Raw genomic sequence first — 19,708 nt, 5'->3', positions numbered from 1 at the left:
GGGGGCGCCGTGAGGAGTAATCAGCGAGAGGTGCCTCACTCAGGGCTGGCACTTGGCGAGCGTGTAGTGAGTAAATGGTGGCTGTTGTTATCTTCATCATCAATCACCATCCTTGTCATTCCTCAGGAGCCTGGCCTGAGAGCCTCCTGTCCTGCGGTGTTCACCTTGTGCTGAACCTGCTCCTGTGCTTGCTTCGCAGGAGCCGCAAAGACAGCCTGGAAAGTGACAGCTCCACGGCCATTATTCCCCATGAGCTGATCCGCACGCGGCAGCTCGAGAGCGTACATCTGAAATTCAACCAGGAGTCAGGAGCCCTCATTCCTCTCTGCCTAAGGTAAGCCCCACAGCATACAACTTGGCCTCAAGGAGCCACCAGGCCTGTGCTTGCCCCCTGCACTGAGGCAGAGTCTGGGGCCCAGGGTGGGAGGAGAGCTAGTCAGGCCGCTCCATCTTGGGCCTTTGGGGGAGCCTGTGGACCCTGAACCCTCCAGTAGCCCTCACTGCGGTGGAGAGCGCTCCTTTGTCCAGAGTAGTGTCCCCCAGCCCTGCTCCCTTACGAAGGTTCAGTGACCTAGGGAGCCTCAGATGCCCTGCCATCCCACCAGCCCAGAGTCAGGGTTGGCAGGGTCCCCCGTAGCACTGGGGTAGTAGGGCAGGGGAATCTGATGGGTGGGACTCTATTTTCTCCTCCTTGCTGCTTTTCCATGCAGAGCACTCAGTTCTCCAAGCCCCGTGGCCCGCACAGCAGACTCCTTGAGGGACCCAGAAGCCCAGCTGTGTCCCTCATGCTGTTGTCCACAGTGCCAGAAACCCACCCCTGTGGCCAGAATTCAGCTCTCTGCATGGGGATGCTGCACAGGGCTGAACCTGTTGCAGCTGGCTTCCTCCACAGCCCTCAGGGGTTCCACCCTCACTTTTATAGCAGGAGAAGCAGCAAGGATAACTCTAAACTCAGACAGCAGTGACAAGGAAGAAAGGGGTTGCACTGGTTTGGACCGTCCACACTGTCCCTGGAACCTGAGGAAGGACCTTGTGTGGTAACCAGCCTTGCCCAGTAGGGCAACGAGAGCAAGTGGCCAAGAGCGATCAGGGTCTGGCCAGGCCCCCGCCCCGCCCCCCCACCCCAGGACCCCAACGATTTCCTCTCCAGCTCCCTCTCTGGCCCAGGCTCAGGGCCTTTAGACTGGTGAAGGGTTAATCTGAGGCAACGTGAGAAAGCCAAGAGCAGGTTTTGCTTCCTTTGCTGACTGGCATCTCTGCCCCACTGGTTGCCCCTGCCTGCCCTTCCCCCAGGTGTATTTCCAGACTTGGGATTAACAGTAACTTCTTGTGGCTCCCTCAGAATGACTCCACTTGGCTTCAGCTTTTTTTTTTTTTTTAAAGATGTGGCCTTGGTAGCCATTTAAATCTCGTGGGGAGCCAGGAGGAGGTGGAAGACGGTGCCCCGGACACAGGATTGTGCTGTGAGGGCACTAGGCCATCATCCCAGGGTGTGGGAAATTTGTTTAGGTGCTTCCTCACCCCCACCCTCCAAACAAAGGTGGGGCACGATCCCCCTTTTAGCTCTGGGCCTGACCCTGGGCACATTACTAACTGGCCTCTCTGGCCTCAGTCTCCTCACCAGGACACGAAGGAGGTGGACTCCCATCCCCTTTCAGGCCCTTTAAATGCTGCTCTAGTATCTGCTAGCCTTGAGCACTTTGGAAGGGTAACAGTAGAGAACTTGTAAGAGGCTTCTCTTGGGAGGTGTTGAGATGAACGTGTTTAGTTCCAGGCCCCTGTTAGTGGGCAGATGGTCGGTCAGGAGGGCATTTGCCAGACAGCCCGTCCCGGGGAGAGTAGCCTCCACAGTCCCTGAGCCTTGGCCAGGCCTGCTCTCACTGTCTCATGTTCCCACCCCCAGGGGCAGGCTCCTGCACGGACGGCACTTTACATATAAAAGTATCACAGGTGACATGGCCATCACCTTTGTCTCCACGGGAGTAGAAGGCGCCTTTGCCACCGAAGAGCACCCTTACGCAGCTCATGGACCCTGGTTACAAGTGAGAAGGCTCCTTTTCTTCCCCCTCCCTCCTTTCCGTGGGTTCTTCCTGTGCCCGCCCCCTCCCGGTCCTCCCTTGGCAGCTCTTGGCGGCTCCTCTTCCTGAGGGGCTGGTTGTGAGATGCCATGTGGAGTGTGGATGCTACTGCCTAGCCCACCAGCTCCAGAAGCACTTCCTGGCCTCTCCCCCATACCTGAGACAGGAGCGATAACTCTCCAGGCCCTGGCCGTTGATAATTCTGTTTGCCACGGAAATTCAGGTTTGAGGGATGTGAGACTTTCTGCACACTGGGTAAACCAAGGAACAGGAAGCTGGAGGGTGAAGCAGGATGGGAGGAAGTGTGGAAGCCACTCTCGTGCTATATGGAAAGCCCACCAGAATTCCTAGAAAGTGGGCATCTGGACCTGGACCGGGCGCTGGGCTGAGATGGGCAGGCGTTGGCACACAGAGCCTCTCCCATCTAATGGTTCTCCTTTTCCTCCTGATGGACACCCAGCTTCTCTGTGCAGAAACCTGCTGGCTTTTCCGGAGTACTTTGTCCCTCCTTTGCTGTTCTGGCTGGAGCACAGCTTCAAGCCATTGCCCAGTGGGGTGCTGGGGCCTGAGAGCCATAGGCCTCCTTCCAGCCCCGGCCCCATCCAGGTCTCTAACGGGTACTTGGCCCAACCCTGATTCCCACTCCCAGATGTATTAGAGGAACAACATCCTTTTTTGTTTGTTTGTCGGGGGCATGGGAGGAGGAACACCCTACCTTACCTCTCTCAGAAAGGGAATCTGACCCTGATCTAACAGGTGACTCTGCCTTGTTTGTGGCATATGGTGGAGGGTGCAGGTGGGCGGAGGGATGACTGTAAAGGGGGAGAGAACTTGGCCGGTTCTGTGGGTTTAGCCTGGTCTGTGGGGGTCTGTGAAGTGTATACAGCATTAATATAGGCATGTTTTGAGTCTTTGAGTGTCTGTGTCTCTCCCTCAGGCCAGCTCCTCCCTGCCCCTCCCCACCAAAATGCTAACCCTTAATTAAAACAAACGGCAACCAAAGGACACCAACCACACTCCCCAGACTAAGCTGAGGTAGAAATGGAAGCCGGTGCTTTAGGGATATTGTGTTCCATAAATTATCTTGCCTTTTTCCACTGTTGTTATTACATTGTTTCATAACAAAATTACTTTGAACCATAAAGTTATAAATACCTTTTAAAAGTCCCACTTGGTAACATTAGATTTCTGTCCATGTGGTGTTGGTAGTTGCTGTAGCAAAAGCTCTGAAGTATAACATTTGAAATTAGCCCAGCACAAGTGGAAAGGGCCTCCCCCTAGCCCCAGCGTGTCCCAGGGCACCGGGCTGCCTCTGTGGAGAGCAGGGAGGGGGTAGGCCTTCTACCTGGGCAGAGCTGGGAAGGAGTGGGGAACGAGGGACCGTGTAGGAGACCCCCAGCCCCTGAGAGGTCACAGGTCATCATTCCTAGCAGGTGACAGTGTGTTGACAGGTCACAGCAGGAGTGTCCCCAGATAGCACTTTTGTGTATTGAAGGTCAAGCACATTCTCTTGGGAAAGTAGGAACTAGAGTCTCCCCAAACTCAAGAAGAAATTTCACCCAGTTGCCTTTCACATGCTCAACTCTGAACCTGTCCTTGGAGCCCTGCCATCCCCCTTGGAACATCTTCCTGCCCCCAGCAGAGATGGGGGGGAGTCAGCATCTCCAGTTCTCAGCAGCCTGGGGACCTGGGCCTCCAGAGGACTCGGCAGATGTCATGTTCCCCCGAGTCCCCACAAAGGTCTGGGCCCAACCCTGATTCCCAAGCCCCTGATCATCCGGCTACTGGTGTTCCCTTCCAGCCCTGCTCCCCCTCGCCTCCCTGGCAGCCCCTCAGTGAGCTTGAGCACTCGCCCTGCTGACTCCCAGCACATGGTCCCCTCCCAGGCGCTGTTGCCCCGGGAACGGGAGCTGTGGGAACCAGCCGCTGGCCTCGGCATGTTTCAATAAAGTTGCTGTGCTGGGAGCTGCTTAATCAAAGGCCTGTGTTATGGGCTCATTAGTGTGGTCCGCCACAGGGGCCAGCTCACAGGGGAGCTCCCGGGAAGGCTGGCTGGGGCCCGCTCCCCAGGCACGCACCCTAACTCACCAAGGGGTTTCTCAAGGCCCTTTCCAGGGAGCCCTGGGAAACCCGCTGCCCCTGCCCCTGCCCCCAGGCCAGCCGGTCCTCAGCTGTGAAGCCAACACCCACACCAGCCCTCCTCCCCGCCCCGCCCCCAAAGCAGTCAGCACTTTCTGCATCTGACTGGCAGCCCGCCTTCCTCTTTAGGGTCTTGCCACTGTGGTCACAGGCAGCTCCCCAGCTTGTGGGAACCTGGGCTTGTAATTACTTGTGGGCCTCTGAGTCTCCCTCTGGGGCTGCCTGTCTCCCCAGGAGTCTGAGGACCTCCTGGAGGCCTCGGGTCAGGCTCATAGTCACCAGTGAGGGCCCACTCCACTGGGCCAAGAGGGACACCAGGCTCCTCTGGAGGGAGACCCCAAGAGAGAGGCCTGCCCTCACCTCCTACAGGAATCTCTCACTCATGCTTCCGGGATCCAGGGTGTCTCCCCTGACCCCTGTGTACCCAGGCCTGCTGGGGGCAGAGCATCAGGAAGGAACTGGATGCAGCAGCCCCAGGACTGAAGAGACCCAGACTTCTGTTCTCTTGGCTGCTGCTTGAACACTCCCTGTTGGTCCCAGAGGAGTTGGGAGGGGCTAGGATGACTTTCTTGCATCAGCCTTCAACAGCCTTGGAAGCCCTCACTCCCAGCCTTGGCACCTTGTTCTGGCCTCCAGCCCAGGCCTGTTATCTCTTGGGGAAGTGGCATGGCAGAGACACCCCACATGGGAGAAGAGAGACAAAGGAGAGCCTGAGAGAAAAAGGCAGAAAGTGAGGGAATCTGGGCCCTTTCCGGAGCTTGTGGAGTGGCCCCAGACAGGCCTCCACACCCACCTGCTCCTGGGCCTGCACCTGCCCTCCAGGTTCCTCCTTGCCCCATCTCTCCAGCCCCAGGAACGTCAAGGCCCCGGCCCAGAAAGGCAGGGCTGTCTGCAACCCCAGAGTAAGCACAGTGGACACCCCCTGCTTCCTGGAGGAGCTGGAGAGGCAGGAATCCTCCATTCCTTAGGCTCTTCAGTCCATAGGTTGACACCGGTCTCCTCCGTTTGCCCTACCATTTGCTGTTTTTATTTTTCTGAGATGGTAAAGGCTGTCCACCAACTCCAGGGTTGTACAGGAGGGTCTTCAGACCAGGGGGAGGCCTGCCAGCGTCTCTCCTGCACGCCTTCCCCCAGCATTCCTCATCCCGGTGGCTTTAACAAGCCTCTCTCCCTTGAGTCTGTCAACACTGGGCTGTTAGCCTCTGAGTGGGAGCCTGGCCCAGAGCTGAGTCGTTCATCCGTCCCCAGCCAAGGTTGATCTGAAGGGGGAGAAGTCGGCCCCAGAGGTCACACAGGGGTCACATCACCAAATATGAGAATATTTTTTGAAGCCCTGCAATGCTTTCTCAGCTGTGTGGTGTCTGACAGCTCACCCAGGTGACCCCCAGTTCCCAGCCATTCCCTACCAGCCCTGATGGGAGGCCCAGGGCTTGGGAGAAGACACCCAGCAGCTGTTCAAGTGGGCTTCGCTTCTCCAGACCAGGTCTGGGGAGTCACTGCTGGGCTCTCCTCCTAGCCCAGCGGCTGACTCACCACTGTCCTCTGGACAAGCCGCTGCCTTCTCCTGTCCCCATGTACCCATTTGGATGTTGTGTGGAAGACACTTGGCACTCCCTGGCCCAGGCCCTGGGCAGCTCCTCTTCCGTGCCTCTGCTGTTTCTCCTTCCACTGGTGAACCTGGCCACGACCTAGTCCCCCTGGAGACCTTTGCTTGGGCTGCCATGGGGACCTCAGTGTCCAGGGGACAGCCGTTAGGGTTTAAACGCCAGCACTGTGCCTAGGGAGGTACAGCAGCCTCCCTTTCGGGCGAGGACTGTGGCGGCCCGCTCTGCCCTCAGCGGCAGCCCGCCAGAGCAGGGGGAGTGTGAGCCTGCTCCTGGCCACCTCAGGCAACTCCTCACCACCCAGCAAGGACAGGAAATGAGGGTGGCCTCCCTGTGCCACCACTGCAGTGGTAGCTGCCACACACACCTCTTCCCCCGAGCCTGGGGGGTGGGGGTCCTCTGGGCTGTTTTCTCACTTCTGTCTGGCCGGTCGGGGTTGGGGGGACGCCAACTGGCCTGCTTCCTGGTCCTGTGTCCCCCGCTGCCATTGTGAGTGCCAGAGCAGCTCCATGGCAGGCTCTGCCCCGTAAACAGCACACCTCCTTCCCTGAGAGAAGGAAAGGGAAGGAAAAAGAAAGCCACACTTGTTGGGAAGCAAGAACAACGTGTCAACACGAAGAGCAAACAAGGCCCCAGACAAAGTGTGGATTGTCATACTAAGGGGAAGGGGTGGGCATTGTCAGGACCGCAGACATTTGAATCAGATCTACAGCAGCTGGGCCCCTGCCTGTCCCATAGCCAGGCCTGCCCAGAGCAGGCAATGATGAAAGATCACTTTTCAGGTTCCTTCTGGAACTTGCTGGGGCCTGGGGAATTGGGAGATTGTTGACAATCCTGCGTCTTCACCAACCAGTCAGGCTGTCCTAAGGCACTGGGTGTGAGCACCTTGGAGTAAGCTGCTGGCCTGTGTTCCAAGCCTCATCAAAGGTGGAGGTTGGGAGTGGGGGGCAGGGAGCCACTGCTCCCCTCCCAGCTCCACCAGTTAGAGCTGGTAGTAGAGCTGCAGCCACTAACTCATCTGTATTGGTTAAACCTGTGCCCAAACTCACTTCCCCTGTGAGTGTATTTCCCCAGCACTCCCGCCACCATGATCTCCTGGAGGGAGGGGTTGCCTTTTTAAAATGCAGATGCCTTGGCCTTGCCTGAGCTATTCAGCTTCAGAAGGTCTGGATGGGGCCTGGTATCTCTGTGTTTTCAAAATCCTTCTAGGGGAGTTTGCTGCTCAGATTGCTTGGGGGGCTTTCCCGTCTCACTAGAGAGTCTTCTCCCTCCAAGGGTTGCTTATGCAGACATAAGCATTTATGCCCAGCTCTTGGTGAGTACTATCATTCATGAGTGCTATTTTCATTATCATTATTATTTCTACTGCTATTTTCTGGACTAATGTAACTGTCGTCTTATGTACACATTTACCAAGCTGACCTGGAAATTTGACCTGCTGTCCCCACTTGGAAACTGTATTGGGGCATGGTTTGCCTTCCTTTCCAGTTGGCCAGCCTGGATTTGAGCAGCTGCATGTCTGTGACGCCCAGGGTTCCAGCCCTCTTGAGCTGAGCAGGTGGCTGGGAGATGTGTCGCTGGTTTTCCAGGCCATTGGTTGAAGCCAAAGTCACCTCCACCTCCCCCATCAGAGGAGAGAGAGGAGTCAGCTCTGAGCATACAAGGCTTCTTGAATTGGGGTACTTTCCCCAGACAGGAAAAGAGCATCTTCTACCACCATGAGGTCAGATCACTGTTCTTCTAAAGTCCAGACTTGTCTCCTCTCGACACCCGCGCATCTGCACAATGGGAATGCTGGTTACCTGCCTTGCAGGACTGCCCTAAGGATTCAGTGAGATGATACCGGTCAAGCACTTGGCCCAGTGCCTGGCACACGGGGGAGGCGCTGCTTCTGCTTTTGGCGGTATTATCATTACCAGTGTCATTATCATAACCCTTCCTGTTATTATTTGTGGCAGAGCCAGGCAGCTCCATGGGGACCCAGGGAGCTTCAAGAGCCCGAAGCCCCAGAATTGCACAGGCTTTTCCCACAGTTGCATCACAACGGCGAGTCTGTTCCTCGTGAGAGCGCCCAGGAGCTGCTCCATCATAGCTGTCTATCTCCAGTGTCCTGTTGATAAGATCTGTTAACATTCTCAGCTCCAGGTCTGAAATATACAAAGAACAGGGCCTGTTTGTTCAATCCAAGCTTCTAAGGTTTAACTCCCAAAGGAAATTAAATTAGGTGCCTGGAGCTATGACAGTCTGTCGTGTTTCTTTGCAGGGAATGTCACCGTTAATATCATGCAGATCTCATGTATAATTTTCCCCGTTTAATTCTTTTAAAATGTGAAGTTTCCAGCAGGAACCAACAAATCACCAAAAGTGAAAATTGAGGAGTGACTAGGGTTTGTCCCCTTTTTCGGTCTTACCATCCCCTCCCCCAGCTGAGTAGAAAATGAGTCCACACACAGATCGTACACACTTGGTAGCTGGTCTACCAAAAGCCACCATAACTCACCCTCTCTCCACCACCAGTTCCAGACCTTTGTCAGAGGAACTGGCTTAGGACTGAACTCAGTGTTGGTGGGTTTACCTTTACCATTTCTACAGCTGTTTGGAGTCTCTCTGTGTGGTCACCGTCCCTGTGAACCCTCCCACAATCCCATCTCACCCCCAGCACGAGGTACAGTGCCAGGCCTATTTACCTCTCTGGCAGAAATGTCCTCCCTCCAAGGTATTTGTGGGTTAGAAATCAGTTCAGCCTGGCCCGGACTGGAGCCATTGTAATATAATTGGGTTTTAGGTATGCTTGTGTTTGTGCTAGCATTTGCAGAGATGGCAGCAGGCCCCGGAAATGCCAAAAATGTGAATGTGACTTTTGTACTACTCAAGCAGACTGGTGATAACTAGTAGAGAGACTCGGGGCTTTGGGGGGCAGTGGGGAGGGAGAGCCCTGGGATAAGAGCAGGAGGAGCAAGGGCTCCAGCTGTGGGAGGAGGAGGATCAGGGTGGGTTTGGGAAGGGGTCACGGTAGTCTGTGAGAGGAGTCAGCCAGTCCCGCCTTGGGGAACCAGGAGGAAGGTGGGAGGGGGCCCCTCAGGTGGGCATTTCCCTGGACCGGCTTTGCTTGTCTAAACCTTGTCTCTGTCTCCACTTGAAGCCTGAGCTCCTCAAACAGAAACTTTGGTGAGGAGTTGTGGGCCAGTGGTTGGAGCTGTTTTGTCTCTGACTGTGGGCTTGCAGCCTGAGAAGGAGATGACCTTTGGCTCCCTGTCAAGCGCGGGAAGGTGCTTGTCCAGGTGGGGAAGGGACTGCCTTCGTGCTTGTGTCCCTCAGGCTCCACCCAGGGCCAGGCCTAGCAGCGGCACCCAGGGAATGCTTATGGAATCAAATAGATGGATGGGCAGACGAGTGGAAGTATCAATAAATGAGTAAATGTCGTGAGGGTAAGGCCTCAGGATTTGGAAGCTGTGCTCTGGGCGCTAACTTTAGAGTCCAGGCAAGACCGGGACCTGATCTTGTCTCAGCTGCTCACAAGCCACGTGACATTGGGCAAATCACATAACCTATCTGTGTCTCAGTTTCCTCATCTGGAAGGCGATAAGATATATGAGCAGTTAGCACGGTGCCTGATGTGCTGGTGTTTTACCCGCTCACTTGGGGTAGTTTTCTCATTCCTTGCTCACACCTCCAGCCCATCAACTTCCTTCCTTCGGAGCCCTCCGTCCTGTGAGGTGCCCAGTGATCCTGCTTGCTCGCCTTCCTTTCTCTGCCATTTCACTTGATCTCACCAGCTGACTCTATTCCAGATGTTGAAACTTATGTTCTCATCAGAGTGGACAACTCCCAGGGGAAACCTGATGGGTATTTTCTCAAGTCCTGGATCCTCCTCCTTGTCTTAGGGGACTTCTCCTCAGAGAAGCCCCTCACCTTGGTCTTCAACTCATTGTTCTCTTCCTCTGTCACCCCCACCCCCACCCCGGGCGTTCACAGGCTGCTGGAGAAGGCAGAACGAGGTGGGGAGAGCCAAGCCCGGGGGGACAGAAGGGTCTGCTGCAGAGGTCAGGGGGCCCCGTTGACCAGCACGGAGGGAGAGGGGTAGTGGAAGGGGTCAGGCTGGGCAGAGGAGCCAGTCGAGAAGACGGCCCACCAGGCTGAGGAAGCCCTGGGTACCCTTGAACATTGCTGCTAACTGTGAAAACTGCTTTAGGGGGTGAGGGTGGTGGTTGTGCCTGCCGCATAGTGGGACCAGGCTGTCCTCTACGTCAAAGCGTGAAGCCACAAGACACCAGACTAGAGCAGCAAAGTGGGATAGCTGGGAGATGCCCTGGAGGAGAGGTTTCTTAAAGGAAAGCTTGAAGAACTCAGTGGCTGAATGGGGCCAGCAGGGCAGGGGTCTGGGAGCTTCCAGTCTGAGAGGAGGTGGAGGCCACAGATGGAAGTGGGAGTTAAGGAGTCCCTTTCCCTTCTGTAAAATGAGAGGTTCGTGTACAGTCTCCAAACTCTGCAGCTCACACGTTCTTGGATGTACCTTCCGGGGCATTTCCAGATTCCAGATGAGGCTTGTATTCCAAATCCAGACAGATTCCTTCTGTCCTACCAAGTGAACCTGGTTGGGCAAGGACAATGTTGGAATCTCTCTTCTCTGCCCCTCGGCTCTTCTGTCTCCCCTCTACCATACTGCAGCGTGCAGAAAGCCCGAACTGCCAAAATAGGGGTTCCTCCCCACCCGTTCTCGTGTCCCTTCTGGGACCAGCGCTGCCATCTCTCCAGATGTCCCTCCCTGCTCCCCATTGTCCTCTGATGTCCTTCCTCCTCTGCCCCAGTCCCTCTGATGTGCTAGGCAGGTGGTGGTGGGAGTTGGGGGCAGCGTGTGGGTGACAGTCGGGGATAGACCTCAAGCCCTTCCCTGTGTCCCTAGAACACATCGCAGTGGCCTCATAGCTCCTAATGGCCCGAAGAAAGGTCCATAGCTTGGCAGCTAGCAAAAAGACCATATATTAAAAAAATAATAATAAAAGCCTGTCTTGTGCCTTCTTCCCAGATTCTGTTGACTGAAGAGTTTGTAGAGAAAATGTTGGAGGACTTGGAAGATTTGACTTCTCCAGAGGAAGTAAGCTGTTTGATTCTCTCTGACGGCAGGTTCCAGTCTCCAGGAGCCCGTGTGTGTGCGTGTGTGTGTGTGTGTGTGTGTGTGTGTGTGTGTGTCTCTGACGTGTGGAGATAGGCTGGAAAGGAGATGTTAAATGGCTTTATTTCTCTTCCCTGAACCACCCCCTACCCCACTGCCAGCCCTTGTAAGGACACCCAGCAAATTGTCTGAATTGCCAACTCCTGAGAACCTCATTGAAGAGGCAGCCAGGGCCTTCAGGCTCCTCATTGAGGAGCACAGAGTTCTCCTCAGCCCCTGCTGTTCCCTGGCAGGTTCTGAACAGAAAGCCCACGCCTGCTGCCAGAGAACATTCCACGGGAGAGTTCTGGTGGGCAGCGAGGGACTCCTGCTCTTGCCTCAGGCCACCCAGGAGCCACTCTCCTTCCTCCCTTCTCTGGCCATGAGCTCTCCCCTCTGGTCCACCTCTTCCAGCCCTAGCCGAGCTGGCGGGCCAGGTGGGGGCCTGTGCTTTCCCTGGCTCTTCTGCTGGGGTATAGGAATGGAGCCCATAATCCCCTTTGTCTTTCTTCCTTGTTCCCAGCATCCTCATTTGTAGGGACTTACCTCATCCTGGAAAGTCCCTTCCCCTCCCCCAGCCTCCTACCAAGCAGCACCCCAGCGTGTTGAGCCTTCCTGGCCTCAGTGCCCTGCCAGATAGGTTAATGGAACATTAGCAAGCTGGCTGTCCTCCTGCTCTTCTGGGCCCTCCCCTGTCCTGGGGCAGAGATAGACCCTTCCTTCGCCCTTTGTGCCAGGAAGTGTGTTTGGGGGAGAGCTCCTTCACCTCCCAGGGGCCAGGCTTCCAAGCTAGAGCGAAGCCAGGCAGGAGCCAGCTTTCAGCCAGGGCTGGAGCTTCCAGTTGCCGGGGATTCCAGGGCCGAGTCAGCCAGGACACGGAGGCCTCTGACAGACGTCCACGGGGCAGAGGACAGTGCACAGGGCAGGACTAGCCCATCCAGGTCTCCAGGTGAACAGGAACTCCTCAGAGCCTGAGGTCACCCCCAATGGGATAGTGTCTTCTCTCTCCTCTGGGATGTGGCTTGATAAATTAACTCATTTATACGTTCAAAAGTCACCAAGTACCCAGTCTGTGCCAGCCAGTCAACCCCCTCAAGTCACCGGTCCCTGAAGCCTGGCTCCCATTCAGTCAGACCAGAGCCAGCTGCCCAGAAGTGCTTCCGGAGAGGCCATGTCGCACAGGGATGGCACCATGCCAGACTGCTGCTTTCAGCTCGGGTGCTGAGGGGGTGGAAGGGGGGTAGTCCAGGCAGGAGGGACAGGAGCCAGGAGGAGCTTAGGAAAGTAGGTCACTAAAAATGACTTTTTTTTTCTTTTCTGTCCAGAGGCTGTCCCCACACCCTGTCCCCACCCTCCACTTTGGTCCTGGCTTGGACAGTCCCCCATCAGAGGGAGGGAGAGGGAGCCAGCCAGGAAGTGTCAGGCCCATCCACTGCCAGCACCAGCTCTAGGCAGGCTGAAGGCCCTGCTCTTCCCTGCTTCCCAGCCTGGCCTGTCTTCTTGCCTGGCCCCGGGGCAGCGGGAGTCATAAAAGGCAGACCCTGCTCCTAAATCGGAGAGCATCTATGAGCACCATAGGACCCATGCAGGGTCCTAGCATACAGAAGGAATAAGATAGGTCAGCCTCTTCCCCTACCCCCACCAGAAGCTCGAGAAACACAATTGTAGGCAAATCAGTGATTCCGGGGAGTCGGGTAGGAAGACCTTGGGCTCTCCTTGGCCACTGCTGGCACCTCTCTCAGGCTGGTAACCCTGGGAAGCAGGTGAGAATGAACAAGGGGGAGCAGGATGGGGGTTTACGCCTCTCGAGAATGCACCAGGCCCAAGAAATCGCCTTAAGCCACACAAGCCCTGCTTCTCGGCACCCACCAAGGCCTAGCCAGGGCCTCCTTCCCTGGGGACCCTTTGGCAAAGGCTAAAGAGGGCCAGTTCCAGCGTTCTTCCCCACCAGCCTCAGAAAGAAGCCATGGCAGGGACAGGACCGCAGAGTTCCAGACCTCAAGCCACTTCCCTGTAGCATCTGCACCCTCCCCTGCCCCCCATCCTCTAGCCCCTGGGCCTCAGGGAGCAGATTCCTTACATGCTTGAGGCAGAACCAAGGAAGTGAGCTGGAGGGAGGTCAGCACAGTCAAGAAAGAGTTAGAAAACAAGCCTCCTCCAACCCCAGTTAATTATTGGCAGGGCAAGGGGAAAGGAGGGGTCAGCGAACTCCAGCAGCTTGACCCCAGCCGCCCACCTGGGTCTAGCATTGGTGACTGAAGCCAGGCAACCAGTGGCCTGTCTTGCCCCCAGCACCCAGGGGACAGGGGGCCTCGGTGAGGGTCCTGGCCTCTCTCTAGGCAGCGTGGGAAGAAGGCAGTGGGTTCTGCTAACCATGTATACTCTGGCTCTGTGCTTGTTCCCCCTCCACAGTTCAAACTTCCCAAAGAGTACAGCTGGCCCGAAAAGAAGCTCAAAGTCTCCATCCTACCTGACGTGGTCTTCGACAGTCCGCTGCACTAGCCTGGGCTGGGCCCTGCAGGGGCCAAGGGAGAGCCCAGCTGCTCCCCGGTGACTCCAGTGTAACAACTGTGTAAATGAGACTCCCACAAATAAAAGGACAAGTGTGAGGATGACCACGCAGCCACTGCGCCCGTAGCCCGCTGGGATGCCACGCACAGGCCGCAGGCCCACCCCCTCATCTGCAGCTCGGGGGCCTCCCCCGGCAGCCAGCCAAGCCAGGTGACCAGGCCCTGGCCCCAGCGGGCCACAGTTGGGCAAATGCCAACCTTCCCCTCCTGCCACTGCCACAGGTTCCGTTTTGAGATTTGCCTCCGGACCTCTGATGTGCTCCTAGGTGGAGACAGGCCTGGTTCTCACCTACCCTCTGCCACACAGCCCAGCAGGAAGGAGGCGGAGTGGCCGCCTGCGCTGCCCAGCTCAACTCTGGGGTGCCTTTGTTAGTCAAGCTCCTCTGGCCATGGAACGAGTCCTTCGATCGTGTTTGGTTTTCTTCCTCCTTATTTTATTTTATAGAAACCGGATGGTATTTTATTGCTCTTCACAGATGTCCAGAAGCCATCTATATAATGTTTTTTAAACAGAACTTTATTTCCAGATGAACTTTCTCATTCTCTCAGACAAGGGCCTGGGGCCATCTCCCCCTGAGCTGCCACCAGAGAAGGTGCCAGTGTTCGCCTGCCAGTCCGGGGCCCTGGAGGAGCCAGCTTCGCAGAGAGGCTTTTCTTCCCAGCTGGGCCTGGTGGAGCCGAGGCACTCCCCCATTGCAGCCTTGAGCCCAGTTTAGCTGGGCCAGGAAGGGCTGCTTCTGGTTCCCAGCTGGACTGGGGCCCCACAAAGTTCAAGGATCATCAGGATCTCCGAGACATGGTGACTGCAGCCTCATCTTCCAGGCGTTTTCCTCCCAACCAGGCGTGCCTGAGAGAGGGCAAAGCCCAGCGCTTCACAGACCATCCCCACCTGCCACTCAGGGCCTGGGTCTCCAGCTCTCTGCCACTCCCATCCCATTTCCTCATCCCCTGGGCCTCCCAACCTCCAGGCTGCAGGACTCTGGCTTATTAAAAACAGAAAAATCAACCTCTCAACATGTCTTTCATTTTGGTTTTGCAAACGCTGCACTCTCCTGCCCTCCCGCCCTCCCTGCATCCATTCATTTCTCATCCTTCATTCTCTACCCCTTGTCCTGTCTCCTTTCCTGCATCCTGGCCTCTTGCAGTCCTTGGTCCCTCACCCCAGTATTGCAGATCTCGTGGTCTTCCTATCTCATAGCCAACCTATCTCTGACCCATGGTTTTGGGGTTCTTCTTGGGTTGTCTCCCACTTTCGACCTGGAATCAGCAAGCCCCTTTCGTGCCCCCTTACCACCAACTCCAGGGACGGCTATTCCGAGATCACCCTTCAGGCCTTTCCAAAGCAAAGTCCTTTTGTCTGTCACAGACTACACAGGCCTGTGCCCTGTCCCTGTCTGCAGCCACCACACACACAGGCACCACCGGGAGTGCCAAGGAGGCCCACAGGGTGCAGGACGCCTCTGATGAGCAGTCTAGCCAAAGAGCTGCCTCCAGGGGCCGTGAGGGTAGTGGCCAGGCTGTTGGACTTCCGAGGGGCCACTCGGGTCTGGTTCCTTCTCTGCATGCACCAGCAGGGCTGCCTGGTTAACCCCATCAAACTCAGCGCTTCACGGCGGATCAGCCTGGCATTTGGGAGAGACGCCCCCCACACACACACAAGCGCCGAAGATGGAAGCCCCTCTGGACCTGATGTTGGCAGCAGCTGTGCCTTCTGAGGACTTTTCCAGAAGGACGTTTCCTGGCCTTCACCCACCACAGCATCCCTGCCTTTAAAGCTCTTGTCTTCAGACATTTCATGGCCAAAGAGGTGCCATTGGCTTGCCTCCCTGCTTGCCATCCTGACCTGCCTCTCCACAGATTCTTTCTTCTGGGGACCTGCCTCTACCTGCCTGGTTTGGCTTGGGGGGAGGGGGTATTTTCTGAGCTAGGTTTTGTTGTCAGTGTGGGAGGCAGAAGGGAAGCAGGGGAGCTCTGAGACGATGAGCCTGTGAGGCCTGTGGCCCTTTCCTGCCCCGTCAGTGTGGGGAACCTCCAAAGTTCGGCTGGGACCAGCCTCCATCTCCTTTCCCTACAGTGCATGGGCTCTGGGGGAGTGGTAGAACATTCGCCATCTCTGCCCAGACCTCCTTTCCCTTAGGCAGTGGTGCCTTCCAGAGGTTTCTCAGCGAGGGGGCCCTCCACTGAGCTTCTGCCTGGTGAGAGGGGACCCTCACTGGGGATGAAGCGAGGCTGACCATGGCACATGCCCAGCACAGCACTTGGCATATGATGGGCGCTCACTAGATGGACCCCTTCTTTCCCTCCCTGTAGCTCTTTGGGAGCCCTGACCTCGTAGTAAGTTGGGGAGTTAAGAAGCCTCCCTCCCTAATCAGCCTTCCTCGAAACTTGCCCCATCCTACCCAGTCCCTCCAGGTCCCCATGGCTGAAGCTTCCTAGAAGAAGGGGCTCCCCCATGCTGTTTGCCAGCTACACGAGGCAGACGCCCACGGCTCCTGAGGTCCAGTGTGGGCTGCAGGAGGACCACAGACCCAGCTGCCATTCTGTGGGGCTGGAGAGGCTCATGCAAGGTCTCAGGTCTGGCTGAGGAGCTGGTGCCTCTTCCTGCCCTTCTCTTCCCAGGGCGAGGCTTCAGGGCAGGGACTGGGAAGCCTTGGGGAGAGTCTAAAGGGCTAGCACGTTTTAAAAAATAAACACAGGGTCTTGAGACTGGGTTTTGAGATTGAGTTGAGAGCAGGGAAAGAACCTGAAGGTCGGCCCCTATGGGGCAGACCAGGAGAGAATTCCCTTGACTGTATTTTTTTATCTGGTTGTCTTTCCTCTCTGGCTTCCAGGTCCCTGTGCCAGGTGAGGTACCTGGGTCCCTGTTGTAAGTCAGGAGCCCTGTAGAAAGAGCCCTCCTTTTGTACAAGTACCTGAATGCTGCAATGAGCAGACTTTTGTAAAATTTTATATTAGTTTCTAATGTCAATGGTGACTCGGTTCCTGGGGGCTGCAGCCAGCCTGGGACTTTTGTAAGAATTTTTGGGTGACTCACTTAGATGTCGTTTCCTTCTTGCCCCCTCTTCCTCTGTGTAATCTAAGTGCATTAAACGTATTTGCAGAAGTGCCTGGGTCTTGTGCTCCTTTCTGGCTGCCTGGAGTAGGGGAGCAGAAAGCCAGGGGCCCTGCCAGAGGGGGTGGGTTGGACTCAGCCACTTAGAAGAAGCCAGGATGTGGAAAGGCCCTGAAGACTGATGTTGGGAGTGGAGAGGGTGCCAGGGAAGCAGGACCACACGGCCTGTGGCTCTTCAGTCATGCAGAAATGACCTCGCAGGTACAGGCTCTCTTTCACTGGTCTTGAATTCCTGTAAGGTCAGGGGGGTAGGAGGTGGAACACAGTCTGGGGAGATGAGTGTGTGGGTAAAGACCCTCTCTTCTGCTTCATTCTCCTACCCACCTCTCACCAAAAAACCCTTTTCCCTTGGGAAGGCGGGCCTTCCTCAGGTCCACTTTGGAGCCCTTACACCCCTTTCAGCGAGGGCAAGAGACAGAACTCCCCTCACCGGGCACCTAAATTCAACCTCCTAATCCAGGGCCTGGGGGGAGGAGGGAGGGGCAGCCTCAGAGCTGGCCCACCGGGTGACACAGAGGCCAGCCTACCATTCCTGTTAAATCCTCTGGGCCTGGTCTGGGTGAGGAGGCAGGTGGATCTTCCTTCCCCGGATCACTCAGCTCCTATGTCTCCAGGGCCTGGTGTGGCAGAGCAGAGCCTAGTGCTAGAGGGGGAGAAGGCAACAGCCTGGGGCCTTAGAGGCAGGCAGGAGTGGGTCTTCACCCAGACAGGGTCCAGGAAGCCGCAGGACTGCTCTGGGCCCTCACACATTCTTTCCCTTCCTACTAGGCCTGCTTGTCTGTCCTGGGGAATAGCAGGGCCCTTTTCTTCTGGTCCTCAGGATGGAGCTGTAGCACTGAGGGGGTTCTGCAGAGGTCCTGGGGGCACCACAAGAGGGTAGGGGGCAGGAGTCAGCTCCAGTGATGGGTCTCTTAGCTCCCCTCCCTGTCCTCTTTGAGGTGCAGCTGTATCGGTGGGACCTGCCCCATGGGGAGGTCACTCCTCCTTCCTCTGTGACCTCCTGCTGAACTATGGCTGCCCCCCCCCCGCCCCGCCCCTCCTCAGCAGTGGGGCAGGTCCTGTCTGGGGCCCTCAGTCCCTCTGGTTGTCAGAGCAAGGGAGCTGGGAGGGTCTGGAGCCAGGCTGACTACCCCAGGGTGGCCCAGGCCACACCCCTTCCCCTTTCTCCTTGGAGACTGGGGGCAGGTTGCTTATCTAATCCTCCTCATCTGACTAGCCTGGAAGGACCCAGGGTCAGGGTGAAGTTCTTGCCCCAAAGAAAACAGAATAGCGAGATTCTGTGCTTAGGTGGTTCCGGGAGACAGGAGTAGGCTGGGGTTGTTTCTGGAAAGAAAAGGGCTACTGGACCCAGAGCAGAGACTCTGTCCTTAGCCTTAAGGAGGGGAGAAGCTGTCCATGTGATCTTTAATGTCTCCTCTGAAAGCCTGTACATTCCTCCAGGAGTCTGCTCTGCCCTATTTGGGGGTCAGGGGCCCTAGGGAGGGGGACCCACAGGCTCCAAGGCCATGGGTCTGGGGAGCCTGAGAGATTTGCCAAACTGGCCTGACCAGAAGGAGAATGCATGCTGGAAATGAGTGACTCAACCCAGCCTGCCAGGCTCTGAGGTTGGGAGGCCAGCGTGGGGTGAGGGGAGGGATTAGCTGGGCAGCAGAAGGGAGAGGAATGTCCCAAGACCGTAGAGCAGGGCAGGATGTGGCCTGGGAGGGGTGGCCATCTCGGGACCCTTCCATGGGCTATGGTGGGACTAACCAGCCCCTCCTCCTCAGTGCAGGAAGTCTCTGCGGGAGAGCTGAGGGCAGGGTGGGGAAAGGGCAAAAAAGACTGCTGGTGGGTGTCCATGGTTTGTGTGAGCACAGCTTTCTGAGGAACTTGAGGGGCAAGGGAGACTTTGAGGGGGTTGTGAGGTGAGCAGTGGCCTTACTGGGGCCAGAGAACTAAAAGAAGCGACGCTGTTCCTCTGTTTTGCCGATTTCACCCACTACCACCCCACACGCCGTCTCGGTGCTGAAAGCACCAAAAGGAAGGAGAATGGAGCTTCTGGGTCTTAACCTTGACAAGCCAGAGGAAGGCCACCTGAGCATTATTGAGCCGCTACGATAACACTGTGGGAATGGTAAGAACTAGAAAATATGTTCACTTGTCCTTTCAACAAACGTGTGGCAGGCACTCGGCTATATGCTGGGAGACTCTTCACAGGCCTGGCCTTAAGGAGCTCATAGTGCAGTGGGGGAAGATGGGCCGGGAAACAATTGCAAGAGCCCTAAAAGAGGAAGGCAGTAAGCTGCTTCCGATCCTACCCGAGCTCCACCACTTGTTATCAGTTTGACTTTAGGCAGGTTAACTAATCTGTGCCTCAGTTTCTTCTTCTAAAAGTGGATATTTGCTTCACAGAGGTTTGGCAAGGATTATGTGTAATAATACACATGAAATGCCTGGCACATAGTAATTGCTCAGTTAGGGTTAACACTTTATTAAAGGGCTATGCTAGGATATAGCATATCTCCCCAACCCAGTCTGGGGAGATTTATAAACCTTCCTGAAAGAAATGACATCTAAGTCAAAACCTGATGCTTAAGGATGAATTGGGCAAAAGAAGGTGGGGCTATACTTTGAAAAGCTCTCCAGGCAGACAGAACAACAGGGGCAAAGCCCCAAAACTCTTCTTGGGAACTGTGGAGTTCCAATTGCCTAGAGTACATGGCTTAAGTCATCCAGCTTTCACAGTAGAACCATCCCCCTGCCTTCTGGATGAAGAACATTTTGAAAGAGAGCTAGATTGGAGGCAAGGTGACCAGTCAAGCCTAGATTAGGGTAGAAGTGGTAGGAATGGAGAGAATGGGATTCATTCATTGATTCAACAAATAATTATTGAGCAGCTACTATGTGCTAGGTCCCACTGTAGGCATCAGGGACACAGCATTAAAAAAAAACCCCTTTCACAGATCTTATATTTTGGTAATGGAAGATAATTTTTTTTTTTTTTTTTTCGGTACGCGGGCCTCTCACTGTTGTGGCCTCTCCCGTTGCGGGGCGCCGGCTCCGCACGCACAGGC

The 19,708-nt window shown here is 55.9% G+C and overlaps 1 protein-coding gene across 1 annotated transcript in view; it reads left to right on the top strand.

Moving 5' to 3' along the window:
- The window catches only part of SUFU (SUFU negative regulator of hedgehog signaling), a gene marked incomplete at its 5' end in the record, with an annotated part of 39,820 nt that extends 20,271 nt beyond the window's left edge, over positions 1-19,549 (top strand). The window contains 5 exons of the mRNA XM_028484803.2: positions 200-334; positions 1,904-2,042; positions 10,848-10,916; positions 13,386-16,856; positions 18,667-19,549. Coding sequence (XP_028340604.1) covers positions 200-334; positions 1,904-2,042; positions 10,848-10,916; positions 13,386-13,475 — 433 coding nt within the window. The remainder of the gene's footprint in view (positions 1-199; positions 335-1,903; positions 2,043-10,847; positions 10,917-13,385; positions 16,857-18,666) is intronic.
- Between the last annotated feature and the right edge of the window lie 159 nt (positions 19,550-19,708).

Source organism: Physeter macrocephalus, unplaced genomic scaffold (assembly GCF_002837175.3).
Source record: "Physeter macrocephalus isolate SW-GA unplaced genomic scaffold, ASM283717v5 random_239, whole genome shotgun sequence".
Classification (NCBI taxonomy): domain Eukaryota; kingdom Metazoa; phylum Chordata; class Mammalia; order Artiodactyla; family Physeteridae; genus Physeter; species Physeter macrocephalus.
The sequence above is the reverse complement of the archived record's forward strand: the minus strand, read 5'-3'. Positions and strand labels throughout refer to the sequence as shown.